The sequence below is a fragment of the Cyprinus carpio genome, chromosome A11 (genome assembly GCF_018340385.1).
Source record: "Cyprinus carpio isolate SPL01 chromosome A11, ASM1834038v1, whole genome shotgun sequence".
In the NCBI taxonomy this organism is placed as follows: domain Eukaryota; kingdom Metazoa; phylum Chordata; class Actinopteri; order Cypriniformes; family Cyprinidae; genus Cyprinus; species Cyprinus carpio.
Window position 1 is genome coordinate 14,722,902 of NC_056582.1, and position 25,173 is coordinate 14,748,074.

The 25,173-nt window shown below is 37.7% G+C and overlaps 1 protein-coding gene across 4 annotated transcripts in view; it reads right to left on the bottom strand.

Annotated features, from left to right (window-relative positions):
* LOC109057470 (kazrin-like) overlaps positions 1-25,173 on the bottom strand; it is a 138,304-nt gene that overhangs the window by 77,541 nt on the left and 35,590 nt on the right. For 3 of the 4 annotated variants that reach the window (XM_042766432.1, XM_042766437.1, XM_042766438.1), the window contains exon 3: positions 5,247-5,442. In XM_042766432.1, coding sequence (XP_042622366.1) covers positions 5,247-5,442 — 196 coding nt within the window. Of the gene's footprint in view, positions 1-5,246; positions 5,821-25,173 lie in introns of those variants that run through there. The other variant, XM_042766434.1, reaches the window with a different exon arrangement.

The window sequence follows — 25,173 nt, forward strand, 5'->3', positions numbered from 1 at the left end:
AAGAGCAGTTACAGATGCATAAAAATGTTTTTAATGTTGAAAATATAAAACGTTAAATACTGTGGAATTATTAACAAAATGAAGACACTTTAAACCTGAAATTAAACCCGCCAGTAGGTGGCAGCGAATCACTGTTAATGAGCAAATCATTGAGATTCAACCATTCATTCAAGCGGCTGATTCACTCAGGAAGTGTTGCTCAGAGACGCAAAACAATTCTGTGGCCTTTGGAACCATTTTCGTTGGCGAAATACAGCGAAACAAACGATTTGGTGTCTAAAATGTAAGTCACTTGATATTAAGTTCTTGTTTATTAAACTGTACGCTGAATAAAATCATCACATTTGTAATCATGCTAATATTTGGAGAAAAAACGGGACTCTTTGTGTAATATTGGTTAACACAGATATTAAATTATTAATTATATGAAATATATACAGGGGCATATTTGAATTCTGAGGCATTAAGACTAAATCACGTGCACAAGTCTAACCTACTAGACTACGTCACGTAGTGCATGCTTGCACAGAATAGGTGTGTTTTTGTTTGTTTTTTTGTAAAGTGAGATGCATACTCGATAATATCAGATCGTTAAATCAACAATTACGATATCATAGACTACATATAACGCACACCCACCCTACAGCACTGGCCCGATAGGGCAAGTGACCGTTCCGTCTACTGTCCCGAGCGTCATTCACACTAGCCTCGGGCAATCGGGCAGTCCTTATTGTCGAGCCCTGGAAGGGCTTGTGATACCACACCTTTCAAATCAAATCCAAAACCAAATAACAAAACATAGAGGCGTAATCTGTTTGATCTCACCAAGCAAGAAAGTGAACTTTGTATTGTGATACCACACCTTTTCATGTAGATTTGACACCTAAGCACCAACCAGATAGAACTGTGAATAATGTATTATGCTTTAGCAGTATTGTTTTTTAGAGAACTGTTTCCATTTTAAAATATCAGCAACTATATATTGTGTGTACATTTATTTTTCCCTCCTGAGGCTTAATATGTATCTGATTATGGTAATATAGTCCATTCATGTATGAATCAAATTCTATGAAAATTATATGAAAATGCAAAATATCTACCCTTGACTAGGAAGAAAATATTTATAACATGCACATGGCAATGCAGATAAGATAAAACCTCTGGACTTCAGACCAGTGGTTGATCTTAAGGGCCGTTCACACCAAGGATGATAACTACTGTATAACCATTCAGTATTAATAATTGTTCTAAGTCCACACCTATATAATATAATGATCCCAGCAAAGGGAAACAATACTGTTGGAATCACTTTTAGAATTTTATTTAATTTTTTTCTGGCTGATAAACAATAAAAATATTCTTGTCTGATTACAATCTACCAGACTTCAGAGAGCTTGAGCATTTAAACTGGCAGTTAACATAACTGTAGTGATTAAATGTTTTAGGATTATAAAAAACTAAAACAAAAAAGTTAGAACATCAATAAGAACGCTGAGCATGTGAACTCCCTGCATAAAAGGTCACACATTCTTTTCTTCTTTTTGCTTTTACTGAAGTATAAGATGCATACTGGATCATTGTAATGAAGTTCTGCTGAAACCAAAGACATTCTAAAGTTTTTCAGTTTTATCTAAATTGTAAAGCTATGATCGTTTGTTGTAATATAATTAATTAAAAATTATACAGAAAATAATTTCCACAAATAAATGCCACATCAAAGGAAATTCTTGATCTAATATTTTTATGGGTGATCATACATTTTGGGTTATGTGTGCAACTACACGTTCACATATGTAATTCCTTTTAAATATCATCTGATGCTATCTGTTCTTAAGATAATTAGTTACACATGAGTCTGAACTTCAATCTCAATCTGATAAACCTAATCACATCCTCTCTACTTAAAAAGAAGAAGCACTGTATTGATTTAATTTTTGCCTTGTTAGTGGTGCTTGCTAAAGTAAGAGAAAAGTATCATTATTACAATCAGTCATACTGCGGGTTAGGGATTTAAACAAATCTAAATATTACATTTTTGCAGCATAACTTGTCCTGCACCAGTTATGCCAATTATACCTCAAATTGTGCTGCTTGTTGAAGAGAAGTAAGATATTATCTTTGTAAATAATCCAACTTGATCAAAACAAATGGGGGGGGGGGGACTACAGGATGACTTTAAATTATTTCATTGTACATATCATTATGAATGTATTTAATTTATCAGGTATATTTTTCCCCCTCATTCAAGATACAGTTAAAAATTCTGGAATCATACAATAATAATACATGCTCACATAATAATACTACACACAACACTGTGGTGGCAAACCTACATATTCTACAGATCAATCTAGTCTTCTCCTTCAGATCCTGTCATCACATAAACTTCACTTGTCATCTGAAGATGGAGGAGAGCCAGAGAACAACTGGATGCCACATCTCTCCATTAGGCTGTCATAGCTCATTAAACCCCGGCCCACTTTCAAGTTTATATTCAGAGTGTGTTCGCCTGCAACACGGGGTAAATATTTTGCATGTTGGTAACCAAGTGAAATAAGTTATTAGTGGCAGTAAATGGTTGTGTGACTCGCAAAAGGTCAGAATAGTGGAAAAATACATTTTTGCAACCAAAAAAATAAAAAAATAAAATATTGCGAAATGAAATTGAACCCAATCCAAATCCAGCCCTACACCAAACATGACTTTTCATGGCCTTAGCCCTTGGCTTGATAACAACGGAAGGATGTGAGCAGAACACAAATGAACCCGAAGCCCTGATTAGAGGAACGCTGTTTTTTGAAACAGGAGGGGGGCGGCTTTGTGTGGTAAACTATGAGAGCAACTCCCATATACAGCAGGACAGAGGAATGCGTATCTGATTACATTCTGCCTTTTCAGCCTCCGGCTCTCCCATGTAAACAGTCACCTGACTGAGCGAGAGAGAGAGACAGAGAGGCTGAGGGGGGCTAAGAGAGAGGGAGAAGCATTACATCAGTGTGCTGGTAAAGAGGAATGTGGGTTCACTGCAGTGAGATGCCTTAAACTCATGTGAAAAGAGATATGTCCTGCTAATGACACCTGTTCAAACACAGTTCACTCTCACTCTCGTTCACTCTCACTCTCGCTCTATCTGTCTGAAAGAGTCTCAGCCTGCAGAAGACCACCAGGGGGAGGGCCGCCCACTGCTGGCCTGCCCTGCATGTTGTAACCCCTGTAACATCATCAACCTGACAAATTATCAATACATTAGTCCTCGTCCTGCACATCCGGACACTGTCCAAACTGCTTAACATGCCTTGGGCTATGAAATCTGTACAACAGAACATGAAGTGAAAGTTGAGATGGCAAGCAAAAAAAGATGAGTCACAATGCACAATGATATATGAGTTCACATGTAGGGTAGTTTTGGTAACACTTTACAATAGGGTTTAATCAGTTAATACAATTGGTAACATTAACATTAAACAACAGTTATACAATGTGAACAACTGTTAATCTAGGTTAATGTTATAAATATACTCTTGCTCATAATTTCAGTCTTCATGAAAAGGTTGAAAGAAATTAATGTTTTCATTCAGAAATTTATGCATTTAATTGATCAAACGTGACAGTAAAGTCATTTATAATGTTACAGAAGATTTTGATTTCAAATAAAGGCTGTTCCTCTAAGCTTCCTATTTATTTTACAGTTTCCACAAAAATATTAAGCAGCACAACTGTTGTCAACATTGATAATAATAAGAAATGTTTCTTGAGCACCAAATTAGAATGATTATTGACGGATCATGTGACACTGAAGACTGGAGTGATGACTGCTGAAAAGCTTTGCTATCACAGCAATATATTACATTTTAAAATACATTTGAATAGTTACTTTTAATTGTAATAATATCTCAGAATATTAATGTATTCTTGATCAAATGCAGCCTTGGTGAGCATAAGAGACTTCTTTCAAAAACATTTTAAAAATGGTCATGTATTTTTATTTGTATTACTTGATGTGTTAAAAATGTACTAAAACTAAGATTAATAAAATCAAAGTCTCTTTAAGGCAAGTCATTCCATTCAGTGGCCATCTTTGAAACACCTCACGAGCATGCAAGTGCATATCTTTGAATGGGGAAACATCAAATTATCCAAAACGGTTCACTAAACTTACGATTAAATTTTATGTTTCAAATCACCAATGAAATCTGACAATAACGGTCTCATAAATGTTGTTTCTTTTGCTCAAATATCATTAAAAGACTAGTGCTCATGCGCACGTCTCCAGAACGATGACTGTTTCTATAGCAACCGGGACATCTAACGGCAGAAGGCGGGGCTTTCTTCGTTGAGCGTTGCATTTTTGCCTATTCAAAACTACAGTATATGAGTGATACGTCTTGGGTATTCTATAGTCTTTGATAAAATACTGTTTATTAGTGAAGTACCATGAACTAACAATGTTAAACTGAACTGCTGTAAAGTTTTTGACAATCACTTGTCATTTGATGTCATCAAGCTCTTTTTTTTAATGATAATTTTTCATAAATTTTTATGTTCTGTGGAACATAAGATATCTTGAGAAATGTGTCAGTATTTCATTTTTGGGGTAAACTGCTCCTTCAACATGGCAATACTTGGGAAAATGGCAGTTATCACCAGATTGAAGGCGATTTTTCTGTGGCACCAAAATTGCAAACAATAATAGTGTTAAACACTATCCTGTCTGCCATTGGTCGACAAACAGACAGTATCACCTCATGCCACTGGTTAGGTCAATATTGCAGTGTTGGGCTTGTCAAGATGCTCACAAAAGCCACTTTTTAGATAAAACATTCTACAAAAAGTCTGTCTTAATAGCCATCTAAAAAGATAGGATAAAAAGGTTTTTAACTAAGTTTCAGTATCAGAACTGAACCACGTGTTTCATGTTATTCCCTGTGAATCAGTCAGAGAGCGAAGTTATGACGACAACCGAACCCGATGCCAGCTTTCATTTTTCTTCTCTCTCTCTGCCTGATATGTCACAGCAGCATTGGAAAGCCGTCCCACTGGCTACCCAGGAAACGGGACGAGGCAGTGAAGAACGGGATCAGCTGCCCCAGTCCTCCTTTCTTTACTTTCTTCTCTCAACAAAAGCTCATTCCCACCCACAAACCCCCTTAAAAATTAACTATTTACTATTCTCCAGTCTCCACAGTAACAAGTTGAACTGTAGCACACAGACCAAACACTGAAGCAAAACTTGACACACATCTTACCATGGAGGTGGTGATGGTGGTTCTGCTGGTTGTTCTCCAGGCCAACAGGGTTGCACGCCCCCAACTCGGCCAGTCTGCGGCTGGTGGCGGAGAGCTCGGAGCGCAGGTTGGTCACCTCCTGGCTAGCCGACTGGATGGCCCCATCGATCCGCTGAGCTAGCTGCTTGTTGTCCTCCATCATTTTCAGGATTTTGCCCTGAGAAGCAAATCCACAAAGAGTTGCATGGTGTCAAGGGCTCTGTCAGGGGGTAGAACAAGTCCCCGGTCCCCCTTTATCCCTCCTGGGCTGCCACAGTTTAGACCATACATATGAAACACATGCTGGAGAAGAGGACAAAAAATCCCAAGTCTGACTCCCCTCCTCTTTATCCCAGCAGAAAAGACCTAATCACTACCTGTCCTCTCTTAGTGTTTGAAAGACAGCTGAGCGTGTGGTAGATTAAGAGAGAGACAGAGAGAGTGAGCATGTGAAAGAACGTAATGGACAAACGAAACAGCAGGTAGAGGAGTGAGAGTGTTCCCACTGAAAAACCGCGCTCCCAGCAGCTGCTTCCAGAGAGAACACAGTGCATTGAGAGATGACATGCTCTCTTTTAAACGGAACGTACCATGTGCGCCAGATTTCTGGGGGAGAGAGGGAGGGAGCTAAAGTGTGATGTTTCTGAAACTCTGTGAACTGCAGGCTTTGCCTTGGAGAGCTTCCCCGATCTGAGCAGTTTGTAATGAGAAAGTAACTGCACTTATATGGCTGAGGTGGAAAATAAATAAGACTTTTTAGCACTTCCCTGATCCCTTGACAAACACTTGTCAGGCTGGATATATCTATTCACTCTGATGAGCACGCCCCCACCCCTTTCCCTTTCTTTTCATTACATATTCATTCTTTTGTCCCTGGGAAACGCTCCCCCCTTCTTGAGGTTGCGGATGGGGGTGGGTCGACTCAACTCAGAGCGAGAGGAACCAGGCAGACCTCTGTGCTGGACACGAGGGACAACTATTAGTCTGGCCCCCTGCACGCAGGAAGTGAAGAGAATTAAACTGAAAGCAATCAATCTCCTCACAGGGTCAAAAGTTTGGGGCTGATTTTTTAAAAGCCCTCTGGTCTTCAGAAGCAGACCCAAAATGGTTTACCCTTTCCCAGAAGTCTTACGCAACAGATTGAAAAGTCTTATGTCCTTTAGGCATGGGAATCAAAGACGCTCCTATGCTTTTCAGTGAGATACTGGTCTATTATTTTTTGATGAACCTTGAGGTCATCCATAACCTTAAAGGCCCCATAATCTATCCCAAATATTTAGACTTTTGAAAGAGAGGTGGGGGAACCATTAGATCTGGTGATAATGTTTTACATTTATGCATTTGGCAGATTATCCAAATAGTTGCATTATATCAGTTCATACATTAACAGAGGCAAAACAATAATAAAACAAAAAAATGCTTTTATTAAGTGAATTACATTCCATTTAAGGTCTACATTATATCAATCCATGTATAAACTGGAGTAACATAATCATAATAATAATAAAAAAAAACTAAATAAAAAAATTAAAATAAACTATTGATGCATTTGTCAGATGCTTTTATCTAAAGATCTTCATCCTATCAATTCAAGTTTTACTGGGAATAATAATAATAATAATAATAATAATGTAAAAATAATTTATGCATTTGGCAGATGCTTTTACCCAAAACATTGCATTCAAGGTACACATTTTATTGATTCATACATTACCAGGGGAAAAAAGGTAACAAAACAAAATAATAGGAAAATACAACAATAGGAAAATAAAGCCTTTGATTAGCAATAGCAAGGAAAATTCATGATGCAAACCAATTATGCTGGTATGTCCTCATCAATCTATTTCATGGGTCTTTAATTTTAAACCAAAAAGAGCCAATCTAGATGAATGCCTTTATCAGCTGTTAGAGGGTACCATAATGAAGGAACATCAAAGCTTTATTTGAGAGTAATGCATGTGCGGAGACAAATGGAAACTTGACTGGAGTATGCACATTTTAAGTGAATTGGATTGACTATCAATCATCTAGTTTGAATCAAGGGTGGCAGAACATTGTTCCAGGTGAATTTAACCCCTGCTTATGACTATAATCAACACCAGCTCTTATCGAAATGGCTTTTACATTCCCCAAGCAAAACATTGGCTGAAAATAAGCAAAATCACTCAATTCCTAGAGCAAATTGATGGGGTGTGAGTGAGAGAAGCAAGTCTAGTGAACCATCACACCAAAAACAGCAAACACCTACCAGAAATGAATGGGGCACAACAGAGGAATCCATACTAATGCACCAGGCCGCACAAAGGACCCGGAGTGAACAATGCTGAATGTTAGTGGGAAAAGACAAAGGGCAGGAACTGGACAGCTAACAGTTGTTCCATGGTTTATACAACGAAGCTTTTCCCCAGGCTTTGCTGTTGTCACCTGCCTTATGCCAAGAATATGCACAGGCCGCTTGCCAAACAGAGTCAGCTCTGCAGTCAAGGGTGCTTTCATGCTGCCTTAAATTCTTTAAGAAAATGCTCAGAACTGCCCATGCTAAGAGGTTTGATTCACTAACATGCTACACACTTTTGCATCAGGTTTTTTATGATGGTTATCATGTATGATGGTTATCATTATATGATGGTTATCCAGTCGCTGGAAAGTACATCTGCTAAAAAAAAGTAACATGACATCAGACAGCTCTTATTAGCAAGAACACACAATCACTAACCTTTCATTATCAACTATACTAAAGTGTTATATGAAGAAAAATATGTATATAATATATAATGTTTTAAGGTTTGGGGCAAGTAAGATTTTTTATATATAAATGAATCAAGGATGCATTAGGTTGAGCAAAAGTAGCCTTAAAATTTGTTTTGCTTCAAATAAATACTCTTCTTTTGATTTTCTATTCACTAAAGAATTCTGAAAAATCTTGACCGTTTCCACAAAATTATTTGACAGCACAACTGTTTTCAAAATTGATAAGAAGTGTTTCTTGAGCACCAAATCAGCATCTTTGCTATCACAGGAATAAATTACATTGTAAAATACATTAAAATAAAAAACTGTTTTTTCATATTTTGTAATAATATTTCACAATAGTATTGTTTTCTCTATGTTTTGATCAAATAAATGAAGACTTGACGAGTATAAAAGGTCACAAACATTAAAAAACCAAAAACCTTCCTGACCCCAAAATTTTGAACGGTAGAGTATGCGTGTATGTATATATATATCCTGTCTCAAAAACAAAAATACGGACAAAAAAATAACAAAACAAAGATGTTTCAATGTTCATTTCTACAATTTTGCTTTTATTCATTAAACATGTAAATTTGTTAATGTGTTCATTAAATAATAACCAAATTAATCTCAAATGTGTTCATTAAAAAAAATATAATTTTCTCAAATAATGTGTTAACATTGGCAGCCCTAAAATCCCCAAACAATCGAAAAAATATATAACTGAAAAACCCTAAACTATTACAGAAAGCTAAGTTGAAAGGACAGACTAAACTAACTAATTAAAAAACTACAATAGCCTGGCATCAGGTGATTTATTCATTACTGGCACATCCACTGACAGGACCCAGCCGCATTTCCTCTTGTGGGGTGTCTGCTTCTCTATTGAAAAACTTTCCAAATAGTTGTTATACTTTTGTTTATTTGGTTGCAGCTGTAAATAGCATGTGATTAAGCAAGTGCACTTAAAACAAGGTATTGATAAACGGCCACAACAAGAAGCTGGTCTGGTTAATTAAATATCGATTCATGCCAGGTAAACTATTTGCTGTTTTGCTCTCAAAGAGAGCAAGAGAGTTTGGTGAGCACAGCCAACTTTTTATAAGGCTCTTATCAGGGTGCTGTGTGAAAATCCTTCGACTGCCAACTCTGTTTCCTCACATGTGTCAATGTGTGTGTGAGGGGGCGTGAGAGGGCTGAGTACAGAGGGATCATGGGCATATGTGAGGTCAAGGGCTCTTCCCACAGACTCTTGACAACACTGAATGCATGTACTATCAGGGTGTCTAAAACCACAGGAAAGAGCAATATCATTTCCTGAGTAGAACTTGATGAAGAACAGGCTGAGCTCATGTACTTTCCTCACTCTTTCCTAAAGGGTGGGTATCTAGATGATGAAGATTTGTTGTTTTGGGGAGATGAATGAACGATACCAAAGACCATTTAAGAACTGATATATACTGATGGGTAGTTGACATAAAAGCTATTTTGTTGTTGTTGTTGTTGTTGTTGTTTTCCCACCATTTTTTAACATCCTCATCTTAATTTTAAATGGTTCTGAAGTGTAACAATTTTCAAAAGAGAAAGAATTATGAAAGAATACGCAAAATGCCGTTTAAAATAAACTTATGTAGAACAAAACCTCATACCACCGGACGTCAACTTCCCAAAAATATTTCATATTAACGATAATTATATTAAACAGTTTGGGGTTGGCGAGTTTGTTTTTTTAATATTTTGAAAGAAGTCTTTTATGCTCACCAAGGCTACATTTGATCAAAAATACAGTAAAAACAATAATATTGTGAAATATGTAATTTATTCCTGTAATGGCAAAGCTGAATTTTCAGCAACTCCAGTTTTCAGCATCACAGGATCTATAAAAATACAATTGTGACTTTATATGTTCCAACTGAGACTTTATATCTCACAATTGCAATTTTATTTCCTTCTCAATTTTATTTTACACTTTATATTTCTTATTTTAAAGTGTAAAATAAGAAATATATATATATATATATATATATATATATATACACTGTATATATATATATATATATATATATATATATATATATATATATATATATATATATATATATACAGTAAACCGGCCAAAATGTACATATTACACCGAACTGTCTGTAAAATCAGCTCATTAAATATCTGTGAAAGTCTCACCTCCAGATATTTCACAATAATCAGGAAAAGAGTACAGCAGCAAATTTGTACTTAAACGTTTGTGCTTTCAAAACAGTTTCTGGCAACTAGGTCTCTAAAGCCTTAAAAAAGTTTCTGAAATTGCATGTTGTGCAGCCAATCTCTCATACAAGAATGGCAGTCACTTAAATTGTAATTAAAGAGACACATTCCCTGCTCATGCAGAAGAAACAGTGTGTGTTCTCTGCTCAGTTTATTTAGTAAAATGAACAGCAACCTCTAAATAACAAGGCTAGTGCATTGTGTGAGAGTGTGTAAATGTCATAACTGGACAGATGAGAGAGCATATTTCTGTGTGCGCGCTCAGGAGCACGTGTGTGTGTATGTGTATGTCTGGCAGAATGCTGCGGTTGGCCTTTGGTTTGGTGGCCCAAGCACTGTGAGGGACAGAGAGGCATTGATGCAGAGCAGCGCCAGGGACGGCAGACGGAAGCTAGCCCCTCATTCTTCATCTCTTATTGGGCTGAATGAATGCGCTGACTCCTAAAATAACAAATATAGAACAATGACAGAGCCCGAGGGCCTGGCACAGCCCCCCTCGCCTGCCACTTATCAGTCAAACTAGTTACTACATCCATCATTATTAATAGGCAGCAACAGGGCAAGATCTGGTCTCCGAAGAACTCCTGTGAAAGCTACAAAGATGTGTAAATTATAAAAGAACAATGTCTGGAAGTTAAGGTGCAAATAATTAGGCCCAAAGCCCAGTCAAGCGTACACCTCCCAGCACACCTAGTGCACAGCCTCACAGGGAAAGAAACATGCTGTTTCTCATTAAACCGCTGCTGCTCTGCTTCTGCTATAACCGTTAACACTCCACATCACCATGGAAATAAACAAGTTCATCTCCTAGGCAACAAAAAGAGAAACATATTAACTTGTATAATAAATGGAATTTGAGAACATTAATTTAAGAACAATGATCTTTGCACTACAGTCAAATGTATATCAATTTTCCTGCTCTAGGCTAGTGCTGGTCTTACTGGTTTACTATTATAATAAAGATGCTCACCAGCATAACCAATTAATGAAACTTCCATGATCTAACAAAGTTGTGCTAGTTAAGTAAAGCTACATTTACACTAGTGCATTTTCATTTTAAAACGTCACTACTTTAGCTACTGTCATTCACATCACCCAAACTACCCCTTCACTCTAAAACCTAGAAATTCAAAAACGCCAAAAACCACGCAGACCCCATTTTAGTTTGAAAACTCTGGGGTTGCATTTCAGTGCAAACAAACCAAAACGGAGATTCTTGAAAACGATGGCGTGGCTGCCCACATTCACTCTGCGTATCCTTGATGACCCTGTAAACAATAACATCATGCTCGATTGTTGTACCTGCATAAATGGTCATGTGACATGCATTTTCGGTTGTGTAGGGTGGACGGAGAACACAGTGAAAACGCAAGTGTCAATGAGAATCATTTTCATTTCACTTTCACACGAAAAACGCACTAGTGCAAACAGGCCTTAGTTCTGAGACCTGGCAAGAATAGAATGCCCACATTGCACACAAACTGGCAAATGCTAGCAGAAAACTGTCAGTTCAAAACCTTACGCAACTTCAGGGAACTGGCCAAGTTCACCAGATTAGTGGCCTCAAATCTAAAGTTTACTTGCAAATCTTTCATTTACTGTTCTTAGTACAAATCCTTCTCTATCAACTATATATTTTACAAAAGATTTCAAATAAATTATTTTATTTGCTTTCTATTCAACAAATAATCCTTGCAAATAGTTTCCACAAAAAAAAAAAAAAACAATTACGCAGAACAACTTTATATTGCAATATTTCACTATATATTGCAATATTTTTTCTATTCTCTCTAGCCAGTTGTGCTTTTTTCCATGACAATCCATTCTTGTTGTCAAAATCATCTTAGATATTGGTACCTAAAAGGGGCTAAATGAACTTCAGCTGATCAATTTTCACGTCATCTGTCTATGTGAGTAATTCTTGGCCAAAATGAGCTTTGAGACCAAGACATTATGCAAGAATTCAAACGTTTGGCTAGGCAATAGTACAGTAGGGGCACGACACACCAGCAACCACAACACAACATCCGCTGGTGATCAGTTCTGCTGATCTTTTCACCAGGGAGCTGATCCATATAACAAGCAAACAACATCACAAACCCATTGACGCATCAAATGTAGCCCCTATGTCCTAGCAAGGCAACTTCAGCTCACACATTGATAAATCCAGCTTAAATGAAGCCGGGCTGTTAACTCAGATAAGAACTGGGAGTCTGACAGCAAGATAACAATCCATACCTCCCCAAAGCCCAACCAATAGAACCATCCTCTCCCACGTTCAACTCCAGTGCTAGTTCCCACTTTCACCAGCATTCTAGATAGCAGCCTAATACCCTCACACAGTGGCACTATTTCTCCAGTCGCGGTGCTGAGATGCTGAGGGCCCTGATGGGAATTACGATAAGACTTGGCTGGGAGGTTTTAAAGAAATAAATGTTTTCTGTACCTTGAACTTGTTGGCTAGCTTGACTTTGAAGGGGCCAAGCCATTAAATCAAAAGGGAATCCATGTCAAAATGCTAAAATATAGACAGGAATTTTCTGTTAGGGGCCACAAGCTTAGATTTGTGGCACGCCACTTAAATATAATCAGACGATGGACGAGCTTTAGCCGGAGATGAGATGCAGGTGACTGGTACAGTGTAATGATGCTATGCTGGATAGGGAGATTTAAAGATGACGGACTCGCCGGCATTATCCTCTCACTGTCAGGTCTAAGCATAAAGAGACGGCTATTACTGTCACTGCTCAAGTAATTGCCCTTTTCTGACAGCCACTTACACAAGCAGGTCTCATTTGGTTCGTTCTTAAAACATGAAAAGTTTTTTTTAAACAAGGAGTGAATGGATTGAAAAGGATGGGCTTTCAAAACTTTTAATACTGTGACTTGCGGGCAGTGCGAGCATGAATAAAACTCATTTATGGTTCAAAATCTGTTTGATTTCTTGTTTGCCCTGTGGCCGTTGCGACATTCCGAAATTTGAATAATGTGATTTTGATTATGAAGCGATGAGATTGTTTTGCAAGCAGCGGCGGCGAACAGGGCATGAATGGAATGTGCATGTTCAAGGGGGTTTGTGAGTAATGATTTAGAGAAATGAGAATGCTCATGTCCTCCATTGCCTCTGAAAAAGTATTGCTTTTCCGATTTAGGCACGTGAATAAATAGCCCCATTACCGCACACTTGTGCTCACAGCAAACGATGCGTGCGAAAAATCAATGAGTTGAAAGGGCTGGAGTGCATGACATGTGACTATTGCGAGTGCTGCACTGAGACAGAGTTCATAGGAAAAGAAAATTAAGTTTGATGCAGTTAAACTAGATTTGCATTTCCTGGAGCAAATGCCATTGCTTGCTGGGCAGCAAAGAATTGTGTTATAGTTTAAGGAAACTCTTTAAGGGCTTCAGGTCTCTGTAAATGAAATGCTGCAGTAGATTCGATTCTCATGACACTCGGTGGACTTGTTTCTGGTCAGTTGAGGAAAAATCAACCCACAACAGCCCAGAAAAGAAAGCAACACAATATGCAAATAGATGTGCAAGAAAAGACCAACCAGAATTCATCACATAAATATGACATCAAGCCCAAAATAGACAGTGTAACATCAGGGATGTGCATCATTCAGAACTGAAATGAGAATCTCTTTCAAATTTCAATCAATTCCTGAACAGAGAAAATCAGGATGCAGGGTTGCAATTTGAAATTGAAAATAAGGCAGTTAAATGGAATTTCAATAAATAAAATTTACTGGAATTCCAAAAAGACAGCTAGATAGATAGACCGACAGACAGATAAACAGACAGATAGACAAACAGACAGACAGATACATAGATTTAACAATGGATGGATGGATACTGTAGAACAATATAGACAGACAAATTGATAGACAATGATAGAACTATAGATATAGAAAGAATGATAAATAGAAGAAAAGATGACAATATAATGATAAATAGAACAATATATATATAGATAGATAGAATGAAAGAATGATAGATATATAGATAGATAGATAGATAGACAGACAGACAGACAGACAGACAGACGGATGAATAGATAGATAACAATAGACAGAGCCAAACAAATACCTAAACAGTATATTTGAGGAATATCAATACTTGCAACCACCGTAAAAATACTGTATTTATCATTGCCACAATATTGTTCTCTTTATTTGTTTCAAAGACAGTTTTCTATGCTTGGTAGCACTTAAAAACTCCCTGCAGCTTTTGCACTAGGAGCATAACTCATCTGTACCTGGAAAAGGCTGCAATGCAGCTAAAGCTAATGTGGACCTGCAGCAGTAAGTGAAACTGGGGGAGTAGCCCAGTGCTGCAGCCTTAATTCTCTTTGCGTATTCTGTCCTCTTCGACATCCCATTCCCTCTCTCTCCCCTGCCCCCTACTGGCCTTCTGCTCTCATTATAACCTCACCAGGCCCTAAAGGGAGGGCACGTTGTCATAACTCTGTGGATCAGGACTGTGTTTTGGTCTCTTTGTTGTGGCTCCCTCCCACCAATCACTGGCTCGAAGCCCCATGGACACTGCAATTTAACACAGACAGCGAGTGATGTGTAGCACATGGCGGCGCAAGGTGTGGAGGGGGAATGCAATAGTGTTGACACAGACAGTGCATGTCAGCACTGCCCCCTTAGCACCTCCTGTGATGTCTAATTGATTTCCTCACTCTTTGAGCGGATGCAATTACAGCCCTCACTCAAAGAGACCGGCTCAGTGTGCTCTAACACAGAGACAAGGGAGAGGGCGGCCGAAGGCTTTATTACTTACATAATACTGCGAGGCATATCTAAAAAAAAACACCACCTGGTGAAGTCAGTGGTCACTAGTATGTCTATAGGCTCGAGCTAAAAACATGCTGCATGAAACTCAAAGTAACCAAGCCTCAAAAAGAGAAAAACATTTCCATTCAGGCATTTTGAATGGCACTTGAGCAAGGATATTCACCTCACAGTGTCACTTCTAGAGAAGTCATTGAGTCAAGTGCACCAAGTTGTATGACAGAGCATACATTTTCCATTTGAATTAATACATTTTCCCTGAAGGTCCAGTTATTATGTGAGCAAAGCTTTTAGTGCAAAACAGTAAATTACCCATGAATATTTTCCACTCTTCCCTCAAAGCTAATTAAACGTCAGTTGTGGTTGTCTTTAAAGCGGACATGACACAGTTTCTGCCAGTCTCATGTTAATCTTGAGTACCTATAGAGTAGTATTGCATCCTTCATATCTCTGAAGAGTCTTTAGTTTTATCAGATTTATAAAAGACAGATACAGCTGTACCTCTCTCCAAAAAAGTCGAGCTCCTGGAGGCGTGGTGTGGGCAGAGATAAAGAGTCATGACCACCCGCAGCTTTTGCATAGCAATTGTCTGCAAGCTGTGACACTGACTTAAATAAAACAGGGACAAAAACTTTATTGACATAAATTAACTATGGCTGATGAAGCACATTGATGGGTGTGCTCTTGCTCTGGTTGATGTGTGCACATGCTCTTCTGGGACAAGCGCCCATACAAGGAATTATATCCTTTATGATGTCATACAGGGCCATACTCTTTTAGAAATAAAAAACTTTCAGAAATCTAAAACTCTGAAGGAGTGTATTTAGCACAGAAATACTCCTTTACACACCAAACACACACACAATATATATATATATATATATATATATATATATATATATATATATATATATATATATATATATATATATAAACGCACATATATATACACATACAGGTATACATGGAAAATAGAAAAAAATCTAATAGTGACTTTTTATTTCACAATTCTTTTTTCCCCACAAATTTTACAAAGTTTACCTCACACAATTCAGACTATATATATAAACTCAGAATAATGAAAAAAGTCTGAATTTTGAGAAGTTTACCTCACACAATTCAGACTATATATATAAACTCAGAATAATGAAAAAAGTCTGAATTTTGAGATAAGAATTCGCTACGTTTTATTTTGTTATTTTGTGGTGTAAACTGGCTTCCATACCAACTTCTGACTGATATCTCTTAAAAAAAAAAATTTCTGAGACAGTATTAAACTCTGTAAACAGCACAGCAGTTGCTGCCATCATGTTTGATGATGTTTTTGGGTGTGGTTTTGGATAAAGGATATGAGGTCGTGAGGACAGGTGTGTTTTGTTTCAGGCGGGAAATAGCCAAACTGCTAAAATAGCTTACAGTACCTTTAAAACCCTTTCCATTTCCTCTAGAAACTATGGGAATGAGGGAGTAACACTGCCAGCGGTCTTAGTCACCTTGCTCCCCCCTGTCTGCAGACTTTGTATGGCTCAGCATTCTAATCAGACCCTGAGGGCACAGCAAAAAAATAAAAAATAAAAAAAATAACACTGACCAGCTCTGCAGGTCTAGTACTTGCTTTCCTCCAGGAGCTTTCCTCCTACCTTAGAAATTAGCCTCCTTCGTGCTTCTGCTAACCTGAGAACATAAGCTACAAATATAAATGTCACTCTGTATAACAGTCCCCCAAGAAATTGTACATCTTAACCTTTTTGTCCCATATTTTCTCATTTATCAAAAGCAGCCTATGTAGAATATATCGATGTGAAGACCACTTATTACTCTTGTCAGAGTCGGTCGCTAATGATAAATGCCAATTGCTTTGTGTGTATCTCGCAGGATATTTGTGATGATCACCCCTACCTTCAGTTCTGGTTCATGTAAAACTGATTCAGTGCAGCCTCCCTGTTCCCAGAAGTGATTAATCTTGGGGCCACCAAAAATGTTAGCATGGTACATGATTTATAACATTTTACGCCTTATTTATTGCATGATCAACTCGCCTTCCAGAAACACCTTTTGAGGAGACTGCAGTGGGAGAGAAAAATTTACTGATGTGTCATTTGTGATAGAAAAATTCTTATAACATTTCATATCTCAGCATTACTGTATATGTCACTCAACCCCAGATGATTATGGGATCTAATTCACAGAGGCAGCAAGAAGCAACATGACTGTGAGATTATGCCAAGCTCATGGTGCAAAGAGCTCCTGTAACTTAAAGCAAATTTGCTTGACAAATCAAATGTAATAATGACACAGCAAGTAGAATATCCTATTCATGAAACCACTCGAAAGTTGCCCTATAGATTAAAGGTTTCATTTGCAATGTTCAAGGGTGGCCTTTCTTTAAAAGTCAAGAAAATCAAAAGGAAACTAGTCTTCCTGAAAATGTCATGGCCTCTGAGGAACCGTCAAAAGATTTCAAGATCCGGGCCGTCATGCTGGTCATGGTGATAATGCAAATATCAAAATGTCTGATCATCATACCACACTGGCTCTGGCATATTTTTTCAAGCAAGTTTTGTAAGTTTGAATTCTGGTGGAATGAAATTCATCGGAACAAAGCAGCCTGAAGAGTTTCTGCATTTACATTCATGGTGAGATAGAGCCATAGGCTTGAATTAAAATAGAACATTAAACACATCCTGTCGCTTTTACTACCAAGTAGGAACCCTGCACCAACACAGACTCAGTGCAGAATGGAGAGGTGGAAAGTGAGGGCTGATCAGTTAAATCAATAGGAGAAACTCTAAGCCTGTGTGTGAATTACAGTATCAAGCTTGTCATTGTCAATCCAATATAATGACACAGAGCAGACAGAGCAGCACACCTGTGTGGGTGGAGGTTGTGCTGACACTGGTCTCCTTATTTTATCATTCTAGTTATGAAATCAACTGTAGGATGCTCTGATTTACAAACTGGTGTTGTGCCAAAACAATAAAACAACTTTAGACAGAGAATGAGCAAACCATCTGTCCTAATTCTTGATTTAAATTGAGTGCAAATTTATCTTTTGTCCTCCCACTTGTCACTGTAAATCACTCATGCTAAATTCCATTTGAAATAAATCTGCTCTGAATGCAAAAAGCATAAAAAAAAAAAAAAAAAAAAATTTAACAGCATGAAAATCATGAAATGGCATGACTGAAATTATGGCATTAAAAATTAAAATCTATAAATATAAGAACCACTTTTTCAGTAAAATTATATTTTCTTTGCATTACTGTTTTGATGTTTTCAGTTATATACATACACAAAGACACACACGAATAAATGATTTATGCGTGTAAAACCACAATTTAATTCAGTTGTGCCATTTGCTATTGTTTTAAATGCTTATTTCATTTATTTAAACAATGATTATATACTGTAACACGAAAGAAGAATACAACTACAATTTTGGTGGGTTACAGTGTCAGAAATTAATAGGAATTGTAGAGGCCCCTGCTTTGAATGACTTCAGCACACCTGCAGCCGCAGGACATCACTAGTTTCTCACACTGCACTGGTGTGATCTTGGTCCACTCTTCTTCCACTCTCTTCCATAGTAGTGAGTTTCTCCAAGTGTTTTTGTCCAGAGATTTTCAGTTGGGTTTAGATCAGGATTCTGGGCCGGCCATTTTAATGTTTCAATGTTCTTAGCTTCAAGGAACTGCTTTACCCGTTTTGCAGTGTGACGGGGGCATTGTCCTGAGTTAAAATTGTAGGCTGATTGGGAAATCCTTGCAGGGAAGGAACTGCATGTTGCTGAAAGAGATTCAGATAAACATTTGCATTCACCCTCAATGCAGCTGTATAAGAGCCCAACTCCTGCTGCAGAAAACATCCCCCAAACCATGACACTTCCTCTTCCACCTTTCACTGACTTCTCTACACACTTGGGCTTCAGTCTTTCCCCAGTTTCCCAGACCCAAATAAATTAAACTTGTTCTCATCACTAAAGCGAACATTAGACCAGTTCTCCACTCTCAACACAACATGCTCCTCAGCAAAGGTGAGTCTAGACTTTTGATTCTTTCTGCTGATGAGAGGCTTCGTCACTGCAGAGTGCGCTTTCAGTCCGACCTCTCTTAAACTCTTAAACGTGCCGAGACAGATCCATACACTGTTCAGCACTGAACTGGTGACCAGTTTCATTTGCAATGTTAAACTGATTCCACTGAACATTCAGAATCTCCGCATAATCCTGTCTTCTTGTGCATTTGTCTTATGTGGACGACCAGCCTTTTTGTGGGATTTGAATGAATTAGTGCCGTTGTAAAGATGCAATATTCAAGAAATCACAGATTTGGAATGACCTGCTTCTCTTGCAATGGCTGAAAGGGTCATCCATTTGGCATTCAGCTGGACAACCTCCTGTCGCAGGGTTTCAGTCACCTTAGAGCGGCCCGCCATCTTGCAATCTCAGTGAAAATTAGAGGAATGCTGCCAGTTAAATGGGGTTTGTCATATAATTGTCATTCGTCATTTAAGGAAATTAGCACCAGGTGCCAGAGTAACACTGGTATCTGTAATTGTTCTCTAATTTTGAGTTCTTCTTCAAATATCTCATTTAAGGTTTTTATACTGTGCTTCAGAATACAATTCATTTATGAAATATGTTTAAAAAACTGCCCTTCTGCTCCTGTTAGGATAACTTCAAATAAGACAAAGCAGTGACCTTGAAGTTTAGGAAATTGCAGGTTGTTCTCTGATAACCACTGTATATATATTCACACTTTCACTATATATAATAAAATGTATATACATACTTTTTCACTTTTTAACTAATATTTTAACCAATAACCTCAACAATTGTGATTAGGATGGCAAACAAACACTCTTACCTCACATAAATAGCAGACCTGAGGGGCCCTTGTGAATAAGTCCTGCCGCTTTAATGTTTATCTTCAGACAGCATCAAGCTAAGCCTGGAATTGATTTCATTTCCTCTGAGACATTAGATTATTGGACAAAAGGTCAAGTACAGTGGGATTACATAACCCAGTTGGAAAATCAATAGGCTAAGAAACATTTGAAATGAACTCATTTAAAGTAATATCAAGCTTGTATAATCGGTGACCTTGGCATTTCACTTTTCCCGCCATATTAATTAAGACCAGACCCAGTGAGGTTAATTGACTTTGGGCTAACATGACTATCATAATATTTTCATTTAATAAGATTCTGTCTGGAGACAAGCCTCTCGGGTAGATATTAGATTCATGTAATGGACTATATCGTAAAAGGCACCTGGTTAAAGTTTGTTGTGGCTAGATAACACTGACTACATTACACAATACAGCATGGGAGGTGAGCTAATGCCATCTTTCACATTAACAACCACATGCTCTACACAGGAAAAAACTGTTGATTTGATTTTAACACCAGTGCAATTTACAAATCTACATCTGCCTTGCAACATAGACCATCTGCATCAGAATATAAACAACTCAATTTCTTTGACCAAAAGAGATCATCCATCAGGGACAGTGTAATTTAATAACATTAGGGTAAAAAGATATTGGACACAAGGGGTATTCTAGGGAAATGGTTATGTTTGTCCCGTTGATTCAGAATATGGGGATTATTGTGCACTTTGACCAAGGCTACATTAAACAGGCTTGCCAAATGGATTACTTCTGCTCCTAAATCAGGCTTTAAGAAGTGAAGTGACGTGACATACAGCCAAGTATGGTGACCCATATTTAGAATACTCTGCATTTAACCCATCCAAAGTGCACACACACAGCAGTGAACACACACACACCATGAACACACACCTGGAGCAGTGGGCAGCCATTTATGCTGCAGCACCCGGGGAGCAGTTGGGAGTTCAGTGGCTTGCTCAAGGACACCTCAGTCGAGGTATTGCCAGCCTGAGACTCGAACCCACAACCTTAGGGTTTGGAGTCAAACTCTCTAACCACTAGGCCACGACTTCCCCTCTTCCATGACTTTACAAAGTAACTGCTTTTAAGTAGTCCTAAAAAACAGTGTAATTACTTGGAGACTGAAACTGCCATATGTAAAATACTTGTTGTCCTGTTAAAGAAGCGTCAGGCAACAGCTTCCAGAACATACAGGAAATTCAACCACACGTAAAGCTTTTTTGAATAAATAAATACAAATCAAGTGTCAGATCATAAAATCTTCAAGCAATTGTTAACATTTAAGTTGATATGTTGAACTAAAATCTCCATACATGTGAACACTGATCGGCATAAATGTGCAAATTCAGTTTAATGAGTTTGTTTCTGGCAGGCTTTTTAATAATAAAAAAATCCTTGTCCTTTAATGTTCCTTGTGTTTTGTATTTGTTTTGTGTCACTTCTCTGCTTAGAAATTTCATAATCTCTCATTTACAGAGATGGGTCCCCCGGGACAAATGTCACCCCGCTTGAAATGTGTGGCTGAAGGAGAAATTGTGTGTGAGACATTCAGTACCCCAAGGGCTGAAGAAATAACAGCGAGGCTAACCGAAACAGTCATAACACATCCTGAAGTATGCAGCGGCTGAAAATAAAATTACCAAAGCGTGCAAGCATGCACAAACTGCTCATCCTATCAGCTCTAAAACGCTTTCCAGAGAATCAAGCCTGAAGGGATTTCATACCTGCTGCGACTGCCCATTACATTCCACTCAGCTCCCCCTTCCACCCACCATCACAGCAGGTGCAAGATTCTTCACTTGTATGGAAACCAATGAGGGACTGTGGTTTGGAGGACAGGTTGTATTTCAAACTTTCACAATGGATTTGCCCACAAGCAACACGAAAGTTAAAACATCCCCAAACAAGACTGCAGACTCTGATATCATTTATGAAATATTAATTAAATAGTCCTGATTATATGCAATAACAAGATAAGCTGAGTGGCCGTTCCCTTTTCGACCTCTTTTTAATGATCTAGGACTGATGAGACAAAAGATTTCAGTACTTTACTATAACAGTGAGAGAGGAATCTGCACAGCCATTGAGCAACACACCAATTAAATCATATGCTCTGGCACTGAGTTTTCTATGCACTAAATGCTTTTTTGTTTACATCATGTGATGGATGATCATCTGTACCAAAAGAAATTAATTTGTTTATTCAGCAAAAAAGCATTAACTTAATCAAATATGACAGAAAAGACATTTACATCAAAGTATGTATATTTCAAATAACTACTGTTCTTTTGACCTTTCAATTCATAAAATAAAATATATATCCACTGTACTGTTTTTGTAAGGCACTTTCTTGCAGGTAAAACACTTTATCCCTTCGTGAAAAAGTCAATAGTCATCTTGTTGAGAGAGCGTCAACATCAGTTATGTTAATGCTGACCCTCACAGCTAGTGGCTTAGCTAAATCAGATAAAACAAGACATCCGTCTCTTACATGTTGGCAACTTGGCATATCATGCACATTCAGCAGCAGGGACAGAGCTCTGATATATCCTCAAATTACGAATTGACTAAATTGAGTATTCTTTCAGCTACCAACATGAGCACAAAACTATCAACCCATTTTAATATATTTTAAAAAATACAATCATCCCTCAAAACCAGAATTTAAAATAAAATCCTACTGGACCTGACGGAATGATGTAATGCTGAACGGAGCTGAGGTTTTCTCAAATGACACACTCTTATATATAAAAAGATTCAGTGCAATCAGACAAAGCCAAGTGCCGTTTGACAAACTCAGCGAGCATCTGATAGCCATTGAGGAAGCAGTTTTCACATGAAAGTTTTATCAATGTGAAGTTCTTCACAAAATCACTCTGAGATAAAGTGGCTCGCCATGCATCGAGGTGCCCCGGGCCTGCCTGAATGGGCGCCTCAAACAGATTGTGACTGGCAGAAATCAGTCTGCAGGGAAGGTAATTCCGGCACTGCTTCTCCTCAGGCACAAAAAAACATAGACAACATGCCAATTTTGAATTCCACAGAGGTTCACGGAGAAAAACAGCTGCTTTAGCCAGGGATTTAAATTCAGATGAAGTCCTTTTTGCCACCAGTCTGAATTTAAAACAGTAAAAGAGTGTAGGAAAGGCACGTGAGTAAAAGTCTAAAGAAGAGAGAAGGATCAGACGGAACCTAACAAGGGCCAGAGCGAATAAACAAGAGACTTGTATTGTTTGTCACCATTTCTGGACAAATAGCACAAGCTGAGTGAAGAAGATGCCTCTCATAAATTATTCACAGTCAAAATCTTCATGGATGCAACACCACAGGAACATCGTGGGAGAACAAACAGATGAAAAGCATTTGACAAATGGTCGGAAATTGCTGAAGACGAAGCCCATTATCTATAGCACACTAAAAGCAATAATAATAAAGAGAGACTAGCTTTTGAATACAAACTAGGTCCAGAGCTTAATAAGTACATTTAATGAAACCCTATGGATGTTTCTGATATGGAAAGCATCAGGATGTTCTTGGGTTAACGCAGTCTTTGAGCTGACCAAATGAAGTAATGTTAAAACCACTGGACGGGAATAATGGTTCTGATCTCATATGTTCTTCAGCATTTCCAGCTGAGTAGGCATGGTTAAAGCATACTAAAAAATAGAGCCATTGACATATCTATTTAACTGATGGAGCTGTCACAACTGCCACATGAGGTGTATCAAAATTTCACATATTCCATAGCACATACTTTATTATAGAGCGGCCAAGCCTCACTGCATTCAATCTGATATTGAGTGTTCAACAGATTAATTATTTCGAAGAGAAAAAAAGGTATTGTTTGCAAAATGTAGATAAGCCAAGGAAAAAGCAAAACAATCAAACTGATAAGCAACTGGTAAGCAATGTTCACTTAATAACAGAAAGAATAATTGGAACTGCACAGCTGAACTGGAAATAATGTAAATTTAAGAACACAACTGTTGTTACGGCCTCGTTCTTTTGGTCAAATCAGTCGTGTTATATACAAGAGTTCAATAAATAAACAAGTTCATACTAAATAACTTACATTTTAGCCATAGCATTGCCAGTTACTTTGTCTGCTTCTGATCCACCAACGAAAATATTTCCAAACAAACCACATCAAGAACAGCTGCACATCTGACTAACAGCAGTGTGTGATTCCTAAATGAATCAACAAATCAATTGAGTGAATGATTCAATGACTCACTTATGAAGGAAAAAAATTGTTTTGTTCATTAATGAATCAGATGTTTTGAACGATTCTGTTGAGTGAATGAATCAGAGATTCACTTAACTTTTTTTTCTTCATTCCTGAATGAAGCTGCGTTTCTGAAAAGAACCGGTTGAACAATATGATTCACTAATAAAGACAGTCGATTGCTGCCACCTACTGGTTTTAGCTAATCATGAAACAATACATGCCAAAGTTTTTACTCTACTCAAGAGGAGAATACTCTGAAAAGCTAAAATATGAGACAATTTTGGTTTGTTTTTGGTCCTTACATAATTTCCTTACTTCTATTTGTGTTATTTCACTGTTTGATAACTTTATTATTACTTTAAAATACAATATATGTCTCTATGTTTATATTTGCTTTACTTGATATCAAATTTAATAACTCAGGTGATGAATGCAGTACCAAAATGTGTTTCATATAGCGTGTTCTAAAACGTTTGGGTCGAAAAAGTAAAAAATTTGTAGAAAGGTATTTTGACTCCCAAAAAAACAGTTGATGATAGCCTCTGCTCTTTTCAGAGTGACCCAACTGACAGAATCAGCATTAAAGGCAAGTCAGTCTATTTCTGGACCAGACTGACATTGGATGAAAGCCTTCCAATCATTTCCGTATATGGGCTGTTCTCCAGATCTCTGCTCTTTTCCCACATCACGATGTAATTTGCTTTTTTACACTTCAAACAACAGTACAATCCATACAGGCCTCTGGCAGCCCGTCTGTTTCATGGTAATGGCTGTGAACACCTGACATTTAATAAGATGAAATCTGACCACAAACAACGCAGGTCTGCTGAATATCAAAGCACAGAAATTATTTCGGCGGCCTTATTTCTTGCTTGAAAATGCCTCTAAAAAATTTAAACCTTTTGTTATTTATTTATTTTGTTATTTATCTTGTTTTTTTTTTTGTGTTGTTGTTGTTGGTTTTAACTGGCATGTTG